The following is an 18,196-nucleotide window of genomic DNA, read 5'->3' on the forward strand; positions in this document are numbered from 1 at the left end:
CTATATCACAAAATGGCATAAATATGTGTTCAACATCAACCATACCTTCGCTAACACTAGAAACCACAACTGTACGTATAATATCAGAAACAGGTCCATTGGCTTCTTTCTTTTTACCAGACCTGCACACACGTGCATAATGCCCTTTGATACCACAATTATTACAAATGCTGTCCTTAGCAAAGCATTGAGGAAAATTGGAAGTGTGAAAGAAACTTCCACACCTAAAACAACGCATTTTTTGATTGGTGAAGGAACGTTGTTGACGAGAATCATGTTCTTTAGAAATAGTGGATTCCCTAAAAGAAGGACGAGTTTCAGAAGAACCTTTCTGAAAAGATGGATTCTTTTGAGAAGGTTTACCCTTAGGTCCAACACTAACTTTAGCAACATCTTGATGACATTCAGTGAATTCATCTTCTTCTAACATGTGTACAGAGTCAGGAGTTTTCATTTTATGATCGCTAACAGTTTGACTCTCATTTTCTTTATTTTTTCTTATTTCTTTGACCCATGTAGAGGTGTTCTCCATACCCTCTACAATAGCTACTGCCTCTTTCAATGAAGGATTTTTTGCCAATAATTTTTCTTGCACCCTAGAACTGTTCGTGCATCGAACAAGTTGATCTCTGACAAGAGATTCAGAATGATCACCAAAATCACAAGTGCGTGAAAGGGTTTTTAAAGCAGCAACATACGTTCCAATACGTTCACGAGATCCCTGAACTCGAGTAAAAAATCTATGTCGCTCTAAAACATTTATCCTTGGACCAAAATACTGTTCCAACATGGTCATAGACATTTCAAAAACATCTGCAGGTTCACCATCAGCTCCACCCATAGGTATAGTGTCCATACTATCATACGTATGTCTACCCTCAGTACCCAAATTGTGTAATAAAATAGCTTGTTTTCTAAAAGCTGAAAATTTCTCTCCCCCAATAGCAACCAAAGACGAGTCAAACAAGTTCCTCCATCTCTTCCAAGGGAGAATGGGTTCACCTTCCTCTGAAAGGAATGGAGGTGGCTGTGACATGCTAGATGTAGTAGCCATTATGACAACAAACCAAACAATGAAAAAATGTAAGTAGAACAAAGTATGACAACAGGTGAGGAAAAAAATATGCAAGTTCTCAAAGTTTCCAGTAAAATACTGATGATTGATATATTAATAAACTAATGTAAAAAATTAGTAATAACAGTCCAAACCTTGGGTAAAACCAGTCAAAACCGTGAAGAAAAAAAAAAAAATTTGTGCACATAAAAATGACCAAATATTAGAGATTGTTGTGCACATCAACGAAGAAAAGAAAAAAGTTTTGTTCTTCTTCTTTAAATATTGCGTTGGAGTTGTTGTGCGCATCAACGTGGTAATCTGAAAATCACAAATGCGCTGCTGTGCACATCGGCGTTGTTGTTAAGATAATCCAAGTAAATAAAATGCGCTGCCGTGCGCATCGGCGTGGTTGCTAAGGAAAACTAAAATGGCTGCTGCGTGATGATGTCACGCGTAGGACGTCAGTCGTCAGACGTCAGGAAGTCAAAGTCCAAATGAAGCTGCCGGAGCGTAGAAGAAAGGCGGCACTCGCACAATGGCACACGTTCTCTTCAGGTGCCGGAGCGAGGAAAAGAACGAGGCACACGCTCACCTGAAGCTGCTGGAGCGGGGAAGAGAACGAGGCACTCGCGCAATGACCGGCGCGAAGATGGCACACGCGATGGCAATTCAAACAACAACAGGTAACGGTAAGCCTCAAGGCATTACCAGTGACTGTACCTGTCTTGTGAAATTCAGCAAGTTTTCCATTGAGGTCAAAATCAGGAAGAAAGCACTGCAAGGCCTGCCAATGTAGAATAAAAGCAGTATGACTTCAAGTGTAGTCCAAAAAACGAAGAGATAGACAGTGCACAGGGTCTCAGAAAATGAAAAATGCAAATCCAATCCAAGAGAGGTAATAAAGTCTGTAGATTAATGATCCAGACGATAGAAACCAAGTCCAAAACAAATACACTGTATCCAATGTAATCCAAAGGCAGAAAAACGTAATTTTGAAAAAAATTCCAAATCCAAGTTTAAAACGAAATTCCAAAGGTAGGGGAGTTGATGGTTGTAGGTGCTTGTCCCCAATCAAGCCTTGACCCTCGTCGCCAGTGATAAAAGCTCTGAAGCAGGTAAAGTTGTAGAAGGAGCTTTATTGGTACAACCATCAACAAGGAAAGACAGCAACTGACTCTTCAGGAGAAAACATAACATTCTCATAATGATGTCAAGAAGGCAGAGCTAGTAAAGTTCCATTAAAGGGACAGTAACCAAGGGACAGTAACCACAACAAACAGCTTATCAGGCAGGTCACAGTCAGAGTCTCTTTGGATTCAGACTGCGGGCATCGAGGTACAGTCCGGCAGGGATCAGCCCACATTGGACTCTGTCTTTGAACCTTTTCAGGACTAGTGGGCCACTTGGAATCTGGCTTTGGGTGCAGAGGTGAGTTCCTCAGGGCAGAGTTCTTCTTTAAAGTTAGTTTCTTCTGGAAAGGTTTGTTGTCCACAGTACATTTAGAGTCTTAGTTAAAGGCTGTCAGACTTCCCAGATTTTTGGAGGTGGTGGGCCTGCAGGACAAATCAACTTTTGTAGTAAGGGCAAATGGCAGCAGACAGGACTGGCGTCAAGTCTTTCACTGGTCCTTCTTTTTCTTGCTGGTGCGGCTCTTCGGTGTCTGTGATTCTTAGGTAGTCGGGCATCTGCTTTCAGGGTCTGGGGGTGCCACCTAAATACTATATTTGGGGGGCGTTACAAGGGAGTGACCGGTAGGGACCGATGAGTTCCTTGCCTGGGGCGTTTACACCCTCTATTATTCCAACCTCCTGTAGTAGGGATGCATATTCCTAGCCCTGGTTGAATAAGTCCTACCATATTTAAGATGGTGGTCACTGAAAAACGTGCTTCACTTCGCCTCCAGCACCTGAGAGGTGGAGTTGGTGAAGGGGAGCACACCTTTTCCCACTAAGTTTTCTCACTGGTTCTCCCACCAAACGTGGGGGGTTTGAACAGGGACTACCATCTTCTATCCGCAGAGGCTGGAGTCTCATTACAAAGTCGGCAAGGCCTTTAAAGTTTCCCTCTCGACCACTGCTTGTCCTGGGGGAGGAGGTGTGACACCTCTGCCCAGTATGTGCTTTGTTTCTGGCCTAAGAGCAAGGGCTCTTAACCCAGGGCTCCAGAAATGTCTGTGGTGGCACGCTACCTAAAGCCAGCCAGACCACACCATGGTTGGTAGGTTTTCAGAGGGCACTTCTGAGGTGCCCTCTGGGTACATGTTCCAAGAAATCCCACACTGGCATCCGTGCAGGTTTATTGAGAAGTTGTTTGTTACCAAATACTCTTGGTTCAGAAAACCATCATGGTGCTGGGGAACAAGAGTTGTCGAGTTCCTAGCCCTTTGTTCTCTATGGCTTCACTGGCACGTATAATATTACGAATAGGCTTAAATATTGTAGTTGCACATCTTCTCATGCAGGTATGCCCACACCTGAGATATAGTGCACCCTGCCTTAGAACTTGTAAGGCCTGCTAAAGGGGTGACTTACCTATACCGTAGGCAGTGCTGCTTGGCATGGCACACAGGCACTATGTCATGTCAACTTTGTTGTTTGTTCTGTACCAAGGCATGCAGGCTGCAGTGGCAGACAGCATGGCCCTGGTGAGCGGTCCCTAGGGGACCCTCTTCAGTCTGCATGCCTTAGTTACCAAGGTACCATTGACAAGGGACTTACGGGGGCGTGTGTCTGAAGTTGCCAATCGTGGTATAGTTTTCAGGGAGGAGCTTGGTCACAGGGGGCCTTGTTGGCAGGAACCCTGTGCACTTTCAATCAAAACCATATCATTTTCCAGGCAAGAAGTGGGGGGTTAACCATGTCAAAAGAGGCACTTTCTCAAAAAGCGCACGTTGGGATTGCTAGAACAAGCCCCTATCCACTCATAAGGAAATACCTGGACTTTTTGCATAGTATACCTAATATTGGTATCGAGGTACAGCCAGCTTCCTACAGCTATGCATTAGATGAAACTCACCCCCCTGAGTATTTGTTTGCCCATTCCACCAGAGCAAAGGTCACTACTAATCCGTTTGCAAGCGGAGTGCCTGTACTGCATATCTGCCAGGCTGCTATGTAGTCTTCACTCCACATGTTCACAAAGCACTGCTGACTAGACAGTTCAGTCGAAATGGGCATTTTGCCACTTTGGTCCTCCAGGACATTTTGCTTTGAGCCAGTTTGCAACCACACCTCGGAGGTATTGCTTTGGTATCTTTTCCAAAGTTAGGAATCTACAGTTGGAAATCTTTATTAGAGCAAGTTACTTACTGTCTAACTTTTTTTAATGGTTGAGATCATCTAACCTCCGATTTCTCACTGACCCCCCCCAGTTCTGCAAACTAGGTTCTTCACCAAAGAGATCCCAATAGATTCTGCACACTAGTCACCCATCCTTCTGACATGGCTCTGCATTATTAGTAATGAAGAAACTGATGTCAGCTCGCTGGAGTGGTGCCAATATAGGCTTCTCGCTCGTCACATCTACAGTGGATAACGTCTATGCGAGCAGCTAGCGCCACCTAACTGCAGGTACTGCTCAAGATTTTCCGCCACCAGTCTGACGCCTGGGGAATATTATAAGATGAGGAATCTGATTGGATAGATTCTCTACCTGGAGTAAGTAACTTGTTCATTCAAGAATCATTTGTTGTATTTGGCCTGGGCAGAGTTTGAATGATCAACAGGTTGAGGAAAGTTATGTTAAAATGTGTTTGTATCATCTAGTGTCCAGGCAAAGGTGCTCATTTTCATAGCAAGCGGCTACCTATGTGACATGTTGAGTTTTGCCCAATTTGAGTCGTCGTACTTCTTGTATTTCTTTTACTAGTTTGGTTTCTTTGTGGGTATTTAGCACCCAAAGAAACAGACGGACTTGCAATATTAAACATTTTCATTCTTTGCATGTATCCTTTAGCAGGCCCCTGTCAATGGTGGGAACGCCCCCCTTGCTCAGATGATCAGTGGACTGGTCGGGCAGCTACTCATGCAGCCAGTACTTTTGGGTAAGCCTGTCGTAGTATTGATGGAGGTGCTGGTGCATCTCTCAAGCATGCAGCCACACTCTGACCTGTTCATAAGTGCGCACAAATATTTCTGATTTGTACTATCTACTCGTTTCTTCCCCTAATATCCTGTTGGATTGTGTACTGACTTTGAATGCTTGCCTTGGAGTTGGTGTATGCATCCAGTGTTCCCCGAGTTCACTCACTTATTTTATTGCTACCCTTGCATTTTCCCTCAACATTTTCTTACCTTGATCTATTTACCTCTGCTTGTACAATAGATCTTTTTTTATTTATTCTGGCCTCATTCTGGTTCCCATTCCTTTTTTCCATCCTTGGTTTCTCCCATCCTTGGCTTATCTCTGTAACTGTCTGCTCTTATCCTAATGTAAGAGATAATTTTGTGTGTTTTTTTAGGTCAAGGAACCGACTCCGACCCCGCGAGCACCAGAGCCCCGTCTTCTTCCTCCTCCTCTACATCATCCTCTTCATCCTCCACCTCATCTTCTTCCTCCTCGAACCCTTCCTGGTCGTTCTCTGCCACATCCTCGATGTCCTCATCAGCCTCCCCCGGTAGCAGTACTACGACTACTACTACCACCACCACAGCTGACAGTAATGCTACCTCATCCAGTTCCAGTATGCCTGGCTCAGATCCTAGTGCACAGCCCCCCACCACTGCGGAGTTGCAGTTCTCCCAGCTCTTGGGTAACATCCTAGGTGCTGCAGGATCTGGGGTGGCTGGAGTTGCAGGCTTGGGGACACCTACAGTGACTGTGGCAATGCCTGGTGTGCCAGCATTTCTCCAAGGCATGACTGAATTTTTGCAGGTATACTTCTGCCTTGCTTCTCTTTCTTGGTACAAGAACATTAGTAAGCTATTTGCGTATATTCCAGAGCAATTGTATTGATGATATGTTTGTGAACGAACAATGTTGATTGGGTTATTTCTCAAGCTGTTTTTGGTGAGTGGCATAATGTTAAATTTCACAATCGCAGGTATTAAATTATTTGATTAAAACGTTTTAAATTGTTACTTGAAAACTTGCAGACAATTTATCATTGGGCAAGCACCTTGTGTGCCTCAAACTCATTTTCCAATTTGTTCCTCTTTTGTTGTGCAGGTAACTCAAACGATCCCCACTCCCCAACCCGCGCAAGCCCCTCAAACTCAGAGTGCGCCATCACCACCACCACAACAGGCACAGCCTCCTCCGAGAACATCTCAACCCTCGAGTGGGCCAGAACGAGCAGGCAGCAGGCCCTCTGCAGACCAGGATGCCTTTCCACCAGAGTTCTTTACCAGTGTGGTGCAGGGTGTTCTCTCCTCCATGATGGGCTCCCTGAATGCCCAGCATGGTAGCACAGAGAGCATTGCCGACTTCATCCAGCGTCTCAGTGGCAGCACCAATATTTTTGAGCCAGGTGCAGACGGTGCTCTCGGTAAGTCTTTCGTGTTTGAAGAGGAGTTGGTTGCATTCCTTCACCAGAACATTAATGTTGCAAGTCATTCTCGAATGCCTGATTCAAGCACTCTATAATATGCAGTTATGAATACTGTTATAATAAATTCCAAGGGGAGGCTTATAGCAATGACTGAAAAGGGGAAAAATAGTAAAAGCAAAATATACCACAAAATGACCTCCTACATAACGTAATGAAGTATTTCACAAATGATAACGAAAGTAACACATTTAACATTAATACACCTTTTAAAGACTACGTTAAAATCATAAAATTGTGAATCTACTAATGAGACAAACTTGAATGATTTTCTCTAACTCGTTCTTTGTCATAGGAGTTATGAATGCTGGTATTGACTTTTTGAGTATGACTTATTTCCTCTTGTTTTGATATAATTTTGCTTGGAACTTCTGCCCATCTCAGGTTTTTTTGGCGACTTGTTGTCACTTATATGCCAGAATTTCTCAATGGTGGACATTGTGATGCTGTTGCATGGTCAGTTCCAGCCACTGCAAAGGATTCAGCCACAGCTGAACCGCTTCTTCCGAGAAGAGTTTCTTCACAACCAGGAGCCCACCGAGCAGAACACACGTGTAAGTCTGGTTCCACAAAGACTTTTCTAATATGAGCGATTAGACTACACAATTATGTTCTGTTAGTTCAAAGCACTGTATTTACAAACCGAATTTGAAGCAGCCTCAGCGATGTGTCCTACACCAGCCGCCAGGCAGTGTAGACTTATCCCTGTTACTTGAGATATGAATTTCCTTCTGTGACATAAACTAGCCTACTACACAGTGCCCTCACCTGTAAAGTATTCTTTGGCACCAACTTATTTCTTCACCAAGTTGTAACCAAACTTTGTCTGATTTCAGATGGCAACAGACAACCTCATTAACGGGCTGGAAGAGTACATCCGAGAGAGCTTTGTAAGGATTTTTTGCAATGTGTTGTTGGGCAGGTGGGAAACGAGAGTAATGGGCTAGAAAACAGTGGGTAACATGGATTTTTTGGAGGGGAGAGGAAGCTTTGAGCATTATCCTAATAGTTCTTGGATGGGGGAGGGAATGACTCTGGTGTGTTTTCTCTCTCCCTGGCCAGCAGACCCGAACATAGTTGAGGGTGTGAAAAAATGGGTAGTTGTTTATAGTATACTTTCTAGAAGCGGACTATTAGCATTATTTTAGGGAAGTGACAATTTTAGCAGTGAGTGGCAAAATAAGTATGAAATTTACATTGCGATCCCCACCTAAAGAACCCCATTTGAGACTTTGATGGAGGTGAGACAGGTCTGTTCTGGGGGCACCAGAATGTACTAAGGCTAGAATGGACATGCTTTGATTCACCTTTCTTTCCCTCTTACTCAGGCTTCAGTGCGAGTGCTGGACGGGGTGGATATCACACAAACAAATCTTGAATTCCTGCAATGTCAGTTTAACCAGATTGCCACACACATTCTCCATTGCACTGGTGAGGGTAAAAAATCTATTGGGTAAAATAACTTCATTGTACCATGAGTTTGAAATTTAGGTTCTTTGGTTTAAGTGGATGCTGAGGAGGTTGAAAATGATAAGTAAACGACTTTTGTCTTTCTCACATATTTGATTACTTGAACGCTAAACTGACTGCTATTTTGTGTTTTTTCCTTGGCTCTGTATTAGTCTAGACTGGAGTCTGCTTTATAAATGATTGTATGCCCCTAATTCCTTTCTTCTTTTTTTGTAGATAACACTTTTGGGAACCGCCTGCTGGAGCTCTGTAATCAGGGCCTGTTTGAGTGCCTGGCACTCAATCTCTACTGCCTGAGAGGGGAGCAAAGTGCACTTACAGCTGTCATCAATGAACGAATTGTAAGTATATTGTGCGGTCTGTTACGAGTGCCTGATAGTCCCTCTGGAAGATCAGGTAATTGTTTGTCACTGACATTGAGTTTGTTTAATTTCCCAATGATCCAGCTTTCGTCTTTTTAAAAAAGGTTTGCAATATATCGGTTCCATACCTATTGACTATTATGAACACACTTCATCCTCAAACTTCTTCCATTCTTTCACATGTGGGGTCATCCATACATAGATCTGTTCGCCACACAGCAAAACGCAAAATGCCCAGGCTTAGCCTCTACATATCCACACCCATTGTCCAAAGGCAATGCACTATGGCTGAACTGGTCAGGCAGATTGTCTGCCTCTCCCGCCCATTCCGTTACTGGTGCGGAAACTCAAACACTCCCTCACAATGATCCTAGTTGCTCCAACATGGGCAAGCCAACCATGGTTCACAACCCTGTTGAAACTTTCAGTAGTGCCTCATCAAAAGCTTCACCTCTCCCCCAAATTCCTCACTCAGAACCAAGGGATCATACATGTCATCTGCATTTTTTGGCATAGATAGTGCATTTATCAATGCTGCATGAACAAAAGTACCACCTTCTCTAATTGGCTCCTCCGGGGAAATTACTCTTAGCAGTAAGATGGAGGTTGCAGTCTTGACAACTAGTAGACAGCGTAGATGAAGGATCGAACAGCTGCATTTGGTAGCTGGAACAAGATTCAGCAGTGTCTCACTACCATACCTAGTGTAGTATTCATGCTCCTGAAGGCACTCGAGCTGAAGGTGAATGTTTACATTGACAACCAGAAGTAGCTGTCCCAGTGGTAACAGATCTTGCTCCAAGTCACAGGGAGCCATCCGTTACAATAACGAGATCGGTCCCTTGCATAATCTTATTCTCATTCGAAGACTTTCAGTACAACTTAGTCAAGAATGCACCATAAGTACAAGATAGTCAGGCAGCACTCTGAGAGGATGTTGAGCTTCGTGAGGGCTAAATCACACCATGAAATGACTAAGGCACAGCTAATGCCTCCCCCTCTATGCTGGTACTATAAGTCTAGAGACCCTCTTTGGATTAGACTCTAGTGCAGTCCACAGCATGAATGTTGACAACCGCAATACTGATAATGAGAAGGATTATCTCCTCCATCTCATTACACCGATGAATGTATTTAGTCTTTTCTTTTTGGACTCCATGCAAAGTGAAGAGTCTACATGGCACACATTCCTGTCTGCTACGCCTACAATCCACTGCCCTGGCATAGGTCAGCCACCCCTCTATGTGCACTATACCAGTGGTGTGGGTACAGGTGCATGAGCCCTGTAACCCTACAGTGTCTAAGCCAATTCTTAGACATTGTGAGTGCAGTAATTCTTTTTAGAATATATGGTGCTGGGAGTTTGTCATTATAAACTCCACTGCATCATAATGGTTTTACTGAAAACTGGAAAGTTTGGTATCAAACGTTTTCATTAAATCCCACACTGATGCCAGTGTTGGATTTCATGAAAAATGCACTCCGAAGGCATCTTAGAGATGCCTCCTGAAAAAACGACCAAACTCTAGTGTCCAGGCTGAGTGGCTGCTCACCAGCTGCCACCACCAGACATGTTTTTGGACCCCTGGGTCGAGAGCCTGCTGCCCTCGGGGGTCTGAAACAATGCACATCCTGGGACGAAGTGCCAAACCTCCTCCCCCAGAATGGGCAGGTTCCTGGAAGGAGAAGCTTCAAAGGCTTACTGCCTTTGTGAGCTACCCCAGGTCTTTGCTGCTTCCAGCAACTGGTCCCCACCAGTTCTGACCCCCCACTTTGGGTGGGAGAATCGGCGGGAAAACCAAGTGAGGAAGGGAGGTGTGCCCACCTTTGCCAACGTCACCCCTCAGGTGGGGGAGGCGAGGTGAAGCAAAACTGTCACCACCATCTTGCCGATAGGGGGACACAGCGAACCAGAGTGAGGCATATGCCCCCCTCCCACTGGAGGGTGGCATAATATGGGGGTATACCCACACCAAGGAATGACCCATTGGTCCCAACCTTTACCCACCTGTACGCCCCTAAATCTAGTATTTAGGGGCAACCTGAACTTTGTCTCCTCAGACAAGAATCGACCAGAAGAAAAGGAGGACCGAAGAAACCATGCTGAACTAAGAAGAGGTGGACACCCACTGACTTGACCTCAACCTTACCGGCCTCGGCCTGTCCCCACCTCAAACCTGCTCCCGCGGAATCCGGATGTGTCCTGCAGCCAGCAACCTCCAGAACCCAGAGGACCTGCCCTTCCTTCCAAGTCAAAGACTTTGTTTCCTGTGAGCACCGAATTTGCTCACCCACACACTCTGGCCAAATCCACGAGTCTGCACCCGACGTCTACGGCCTGATTTCGAGTTGCCAAACACCACGAGGATGTCTCCCCGACGATCCTGACCCGAGAGATCTCTGACCTGCCTTGAATCTCCAAGCAAAGCCTGCAGGCTGTTTCTGAAGGAGCCCCGCCACCGAAGCTGATAAGAAAACCAGACGCCTAAAGACACCCCTGCACCCGATGTCCCGCGGCCCTGGGTGGCCCAACTGATGGTGTCCCAGCATTCCCAGGCATTCTAACTTCTCCAACTGGTGGTCACCTCCAGAAAATCTTCGTCCCTGAGCCTGCCGTCTTTGTTGCAACCGGAGAATCCCCATTTAAATCAACTGGGCACCAGATGCCAAAACAGCACCCAGCCGCCCCAGCGTCGCTGCAGGTGTAATCTGATAGAGACATCTAGCTGCAGATTCCTTAACTTAGAATATCCCCAGACGTCAGACTGGATCCGGAATTTTTTTGCAGCAGCCCCTCTGCGTGCCGGGAGACGGCCCCACACGACCCTGCCCTGACTTAGTCCACGTACGTGACGTCAGCGAGGTCATATATGTCCCTCCCGGCGCACTGACGTCAGTTTCCTTCTTTTCCGCGTGCAACGCAGATCCGGAGTGAGCGGTTCCTCTGGTTTGTTTCTGGCCTCCTTTTCAACACTTCGTGTCAGGAACAGTGTGCGATGCCTTCAGGCTTCCTGTTCGCGGCAGATGTCTGCGACTGACCCGCATCTTATTTGTATGTGGTGTCTGGGCGAGCACCATGACTCTACGGACTGCAAAGCCTGCCAACACATGAAGCTGAAGTCTCGACGGGTGCGCCGTATGAAGCGTCTCTCGGCACAGCTGTCCCGGTCTGAGCCGTCTAGCCCCCCACGGCCCCTCCGGCCTCTTTATCAACGGCAGGTCCCTCTACTGTCCGGGGCCCGGGGCCGTCGTTCGCCGCTTGGTAAGTCGAGGCGCTTGTCGCCGAGGTCTTCAACCTCCCCTTCTGTTGTCAGGGGCACTGGTTCCCGAAAAATTCCAGACGTGCGCTCCCGACAGTCCCACCCTCCCCACTCTATCCGCCCTTTCCGGTTGTGGGGGCCCAGATGGAGGCATATGCCGCAGCTCTGAAGGCCTCCCTTGGGTCCTCTCCCGTTCCTGCGGCATTCTTGGGATCTCCGACGGACCGCCGGCGGGTTCGCACCCGGCGCCACTTGACCCTTTGCCCCCCAGGAAACGTTGGAGATGTGGTGGTGTTAGGGCACAGCCCGGTTGGGTCTCCCTCTACGGTCCGCATGGAGTTGTTGGGGTGCGGCCCAGCTAGGTCCCCCTCTACGACCCACGGCGCCTCTGCCACGCTGCATGGCCCTGCCGGGCTCCCTGTGGCACGGCAGGTGGTTGCCAGGACACCACACAAGTTATGAAAATAAATGTATATTTATTTCTAACAAGACTACCCTGGCTCTTTATGAGACCGGGAGCTAAGCACACAACAAAACTCTTATAAAAATACTTCAAGTCGCACAATTTACACGAATGCCCGAGGGGCACGAAAAACCATATACTATACAAGTGGAATGCGAAATTACTAGCAGGTAAGTAATACTTTTCTAGACTGTAGAAACGCTAGGCCTACAATGCTGAACCCTTGGATTAGAAGCAGGAGGCCTAGGGACGCCGTGTGCAGAGTGGGAACTCTCACGCGTAATGCGGGAACAAGTCTATGGATACTAGCAATTGCAAAGTTACTGTTCTCGGGCGAACCCGACTAGGTGGGTTGAAAACAAGAGTGGATCCGAACACTTAGGTTGTTGGACTATGCTGGAGCACCGGAGTACTCAGTTTACCTAGCCCAGGGGCTGCGGCTGCATAGGGTTCAAGTTGCGTCGGAAACCATCGTTGAAGAACCAGGAGCCTGAAGAAAGAAGTTGCTGGCAGGCGGCCAGTGAAGAAGTTTGTGGTGATCCAAGCCTGGATCAGGGAAGAAGGAGACCTGTAAGCAGAGGGGACCAAGTTCTGAATCACTAGCCAGTGATTTAGGTGGGCACCAGGATGGCACCGGACGAAGTCACCTCGACCAGGTGAGTGGGCGCTGCTTGGCTCTGCAGTCTCTCGGACCAGGAGGCGTTGTCGGCGACCAGGATGGAGGTGCGAGCTGTCCCACGAAGGTATCTGCTGTCGACGTCGCTGGACACAGGATTGGTGAGCAGCAAAGAGCAGAAGGGCCCCACGCAGATCTCGTGGATGCAGGGGGGCTGAACTTTGGTGCTGGAGCTGCTCAGGGTCGGGGCTTCTCTTACCCCAAAGCACTCAGTCGAGGGTCACTCGGTGGTCGTGCTGGACAAGCGTCGGGCAGTCTTTAAAGATGGCCGGTCCCTCGAGGTCTCGTCACACCCACGGATCACAGCTGGGCTGATGATGCAGGTTGAGGTCAGAGGTGCCAGGGAAGCCGGTTCTCGTCGTGCTGGGCAGTCTTGATCCGGAGGAGAGACTTACAGCAGACCGTGATGCTTGGTTGGTGCCTGCTGCTGCAGGGTGACTACTCCTTAGTCACAAGGGAGAAATCTTGAGAAGAAGTCGAGAGTTCCTTTCGTAGAAAGTAGTTTCAGGATTCAAAGATCTAATTTGGAAGGGGGCCTGCTCCTACCTTTATCCTGCAAAAGGGGGCTGGCACGCGACTAAGTCCTGCCCTATGGGTGGGACTAGGAGGGGGGTGGTTACACCCCTCTCCTTTGGCGGGCTTTTCCCCAGCTCAGGGTCTGGTGTGCCCCTGGAACTGGTTCAAGCCGGACTATGCACAGTGAGCACCGGGGTGCCACTTGCAATCACCTTCCTCTAAAGCCCTGCCTACCTAGGATACACAAAATCCTGTCTGGGACGGTGCTGGCACCGCCCCTGACAGGAAACCCTTTGTCCTTGCCTCCTGCGCTGGGAGGACTCCCAGCAACAGGAGGGCAGACTTGTGTCTCGGTGGCAGCATCCATTTTGTGGAGCTAAGGCTCTGTCTGACTTTAACCGGGGTTACAGGTTATCAACATGTCGTGTCCCTCTAGAAGGGTGGAATGCTAACCCCGTCGCCAGAATTGGCGAGGGGTTAGTATTCCAATTCGTATGACACCTTACTTGACATGTTTTGATAAAGCGATACCAGAGTTGGCATATAACCGCGAGGATTATAATGCACTTAAAGTAAAAGTCCACATTTGTAAAGCGCATAATCACCCGTAAGGGTCTCTAGGCGCTGGGGGCCGTCGGGAAGATTAAGCGAGCTATTGCCCAGAGTCACATGGTGCTGGGCTAACCTGCCGCCGGAGCCGGGGATCGAACCGTGGTCCCCAGATTCCAGGGTCAGTCGCCCTGGCCGCGGCGCCACACCTCTCCCCAGATAAGAGTATATGGTATGCGTTATCAGGGAAACGGCTAAGGGATAGATCCCGAAAGCCGCAGACAGGCTCAGCTCATGCCAGAGCACCATCTCACACGATTCCAAGCACTCTGCCTTCAGGATTGTCAAGGCCTGCCATAGGAGTGACTGTTAGGAGATCTGTGTGCCCATTTTAGGGTTAGATATAGGTATACTATATCTAAAGCAAAGGGTGATTACACCACCTTGCCCCAGCTGTCGTGCAGCCAGTTGTGTCAGATTTGGATGGCCAGCCAGGGGTGGCATAATACATGCTGCAGCCCCTGGTAGGCCCTGGGTACACCTATGCCCTGGCTACCTAAGGTACACTGTACAGGGACTGATAAGGTGACTCAGTATCCAATTAGTTATGTACCTAAGGTACATGGAATCCATTTTACAGAGAGAGCAGTAGGCTTGGGGTCCTGAATAGCAGGGCCCCAGGTCAACTAAGTCAGAAAACCAGCAAAACACCAGGCAAAAAGTTGGGGGCAACCATAGTCGGGGATCTACCTTCCTACATAACCCCCCCCCCCCCCAACGAAAGGAGATAAGGCTATCCTTGCCAGGTAAGCCTATATTGCCTGAGTGGCCATATAAGGAAGTACCAGCACTGGCATGGTTACCCCCTATCTCATGGTCCACTAAGCAATCCCTCACCCTAAGGGTATCTGAGGGTCTCCACCATAGGGAATCTCTACCTGTGGTGTGTTTTGGCAAAGTAAAAGACTGGTGCTGGGATGGAGTACTGAAGTGAGACTCCACTAATGTTGGGCTCAACTTCCTCCAATCACCATCTACCATGTGTGCCTTTCTTTCCAGGACTGAGTTGCTATGAGCTCTCAGGGTCAACCTCTGGCTACCTAAAGCTGGAGGCTGGGTCCCTCTGTTTGGCTTACTGGAGGGACAGGTCAGGTCTGGGGCCCTCAGGTCCCAAGTTTGGCTGTGCCCAACAGTGTCCCTCTGTGGGAGGTCCCCAACTAATTTTAAGGGGGATCCCTCAGGAGTTTGTTTTATTTTCACTTGGCTAGGACTACTAGCTTCAGTGCCCTTAATCTGCTGATTGGGGAATTCTTTTGGACAGGGGGCCCTTTGGGGTCCAACACTGGCCTCCCTGACCTCTACAGCCCTGGGCTGACTGAGGCAGGGTAGAGAGGGGCAGGTTACCTGCTCCAGACTGGGTCCCACCTTGGAAGGGTCCACTGACATCAGGGGTTCTGCCAGGCTAGGCCTGACTACCTCTGTGGCAGTTTCTTCACAAGGGGTCAGATCAGTTCCCTGAGGAGGCTGACCCTTTCCTAAAGTCTGGTGGGAGGGAGATTTCCCTTCCTCCTCAATGCTCTGTCTGAGTGGAGTGATCCCTAGTTTCAGGCTTCACAACACTATTATCTGTCTGAGTTTGAGCTGTGGCCATCACAACTCTACCAACCTTTTCAGGAGGGGACTCAGTTTGGGTATGGGCTGTGACCATCACAGCCCTGCTAACCTTTTCTGGGAAGGAAGCTGTCTGAGATTGGGCTGTGACTGGCACAGCCCTCCTGACCTGTTCAGGGAGGATATCTTGGGCTGTGGCTATCACTGCCCCACTAACCTTACCATGGAGGTTCACCATTTTGGAATGGGTTTCTTGCTCTACCTCAGCCTAGGCTGAGGTCTCTAAATCATTCCCCAGTAGGCAATCTACAGGCAAGTTTGATGACACTGCCACTCTCTTGGGGCCAGTGACATCTCCCCAGCTGAGATTTACCACTGCCATGGGATGATCTCTCTGTACTCCATCAATATTGGTCACCTGGTATGTGGCACCAGGTAAAAGTTGCCTTGAGGGGACTAGACTCTCAGTCACCATGGTGATGCTAGCCCCTGTATCTCTATAGGCCTCAACTTTTATACCATTGATAAAGGGTTCCTGTCTGTACTTGCCCAAAGTGTTGGGACAAGTTGTGAAGTTGGCAAACCCCATGGCAGTCTCACAGACAAGAGTATCTAAGTTTGGGGACCTGGCTAGGCCAGAGTCCCCAGGAACTCCCAAAGTAAATGCACCCAAATTCTTGGGGGCACTCCCACCACCTGGGGGATTACTACTAGTAGTAACAGGAGGTTTGGGAATGTTACTTGGGGGTATGTTCTCCTTATTGTTCTTTGGGCAACTGCTGTCAGTTTTCAAATGACCCACCTGTTTACAGGGATAACAATAAGGTTTCTTCTGGTTATTAGAAGGATTCTGGGACCCACCCCCCTCAGAGGATTTTTTGGGGCCCTGACGTGGTTTGATCTGTAGATTTATTCCCACCCTTCTCTTGAGGCTTGGTTGATTCCTTTTTCTGGTCACCACCTTGGTTCTTGGGCCTAATCCTGGTTCTGACCCATTTGTCTGCCCTCTTACCCAATTCTTGTGGAGAGGTCAGATCAGAGTCTACCAGGTGCTGGTGTAATAACTGGTTCTGACAATTATTTAAGACTTGCTCTCTCATAATAAGATTATACAATCCTGTGAAGTCAGTAACCTTGCTACCCAGTAGCCAGCCTTCCAAAGCCTTAGTGGCACAATCAACAAAGTCAGACCAGTCCTGAGACTGAGTTTTCTGGGTGTCTCTGAACAGCAACCTGTACTGCTCAGTGGTTAAGCCAAACCCATCAACCAGTGCATTTTTCAGGACCTGGTAATTGTTAGCATCCTCAACTCTAGTAGTGAGGAGCTTATCTCTACCTTTGCCATCAAAGGAGAGCCACAGTATAGCTGCCCACTGACTCTGGGGAATGCACTGCACAGTGCAGGCCCTCTCCAAAGCAGCCATCCATTTCTGGATGTCATCCCCTTGTTTAAAGGGGGGCACTATCTTTGTCAGGTGTTTAGTATCTAAACCCTTCTCTTTATCTCTTGTGAGATTGCTGCCACCAGTGGGAACTATCCCACTCATCTGCTGCTCTCTAGCAAAGGCAAGCTTCTCTTTGGCCAGGGCAAGTTCTTCCCTTTCAATCCTCAGTTTAGCCTGTCTCATCCTAGCTTCATGCTCCCTTCTCTGAGGGGAAGTCAATCTCCTCTGGGGAGAGTTCCTTCTCCCCTGAGAAGAGGCATTAGAGTGCAGAGATCTAATGGAGTCCCTAGAAGGAGATCTATCTCTCCTAACTCCAAGGTTAGGCCTAATTAGGGTCAGTACTGGGGGTCCCCCAGATCCTTGCCCAAGCAGGTCTAAGTTGGCCCTAGTAAGTCTGGTGACTAGTTCAGGCCTGTCTGCCTCATCCCCAGAGAGTTCCTCTTGATCCTCCTCCTCAACTGCATTTTCAGTGTCAAGGAGGTCTGGATCACCACGAGTACCCTCTAAGGCTGGCATATTCCCATCTCCCTGAGATGCTTTCCTAGCATCATAAGTCTCTAAGAGACCTATCAGAAAGGGAATGGTGGGGTTAGACCCCTGTTTCAGTTTCCTGGAGGTACACACTTGTCTCATCTCCTGGAAACTGAGAGCTGCATATCTTGATTTGACCTGTGGAGGGTCAATAACCACAAGGGGGGTCTCAGTAGACTCTCCCTGGGTAGACCTGCTTTTCTAGTGAGGTGTAAGTGGTGCACTTACCTACACTATATGTTTACCTACTGATCCCTTGCTAGAGTTGTAGTTTAGGGTGTGCTAGGCCCTAGGAGCTACAACAGCTGGTTCAGTAGAACTCAGAGTATTCTAAGCTAAGTTATATGTACCTCAGTACTTATGTGATCTTTCAAATGATATTCTTAGGATACGTGTGGTAAAACAACAGCAAGCTCAAATCCCACCGCTGCCACCAATGTGAGAAGTTGGCCTGATATGCAGTGCTCACTATTCTAGTGATCACTATGTATCAGTCCAAACAACCCTTATTGATTGGTTGTAAGTCAACCTTATAGACCAGCTATCCTAGTAGCATGGATACGAGCAGTCTAAGGCTAAGACTCTAGAGGGCGTGTTAAGCCAGCTGTTTTACCATCACATATACCCCTTGAACACCAAGTGAAAGGACACCACACAAGTTGTTATGAAAATAAATGTATATTTATTTCTAACAAGACTACCCTGGCTCTT

General features: G+C 47.8%; 1 protein-coding gene across 7 annotated transcripts in view; it reads left to right on the plus strand.

The window, feature by feature from the left end:
• The window catches only part of BAG6 (BAG cochaperone 6), a 440,475-nt gene that overhangs the window by 343,778 nt on the left and 78,501 nt on the right, over positions 1-18,196 (plus strand). For 4 of the 7 annotated variants that reach the window (XM_078645986.1, XM_078645989.1, XM_078645988.1 and 1 more), the window contains 7 exons: positions 5,012-5,099; positions 5,517-5,929; positions 6,224-6,542; positions 6,987-7,156; positions 7,439-7,492; positions 7,931-8,033; positions 8,289-8,413. In XM_078645986.1, the coding sequence (XP_078502112.1) occupies positions 5,012-5,099; positions 5,517-5,929; positions 6,224-6,542; positions 6,987-7,156; positions 7,439-7,492; positions 7,931-8,033; positions 8,289-8,413 (1,272 nt within the window). The remainder of the gene's footprint in view (positions 1-5,011; positions 5,100-5,516; positions 5,930-6,223; positions 6,543-6,986; positions 7,157-7,438; positions 7,493-7,930; positions 8,034-8,288; positions 8,414-18,196) is intronic. The other 3 variants (XM_078645987.1, XM_078645990.1, XM_078645992.1) reach the window with 1 other exon arrangement.

Source organism: Lissotriton helveticus, chromosome 5_1 (assembly GCF_964261635.1).
Source record: "Lissotriton helveticus chromosome 5_1, aLisHel1.1, whole genome shotgun sequence".
NCBI lineage: Eukaryota > Metazoa > Chordata > Amphibia > Caudata > Salamandridae > Lissotriton > Lissotriton helveticus.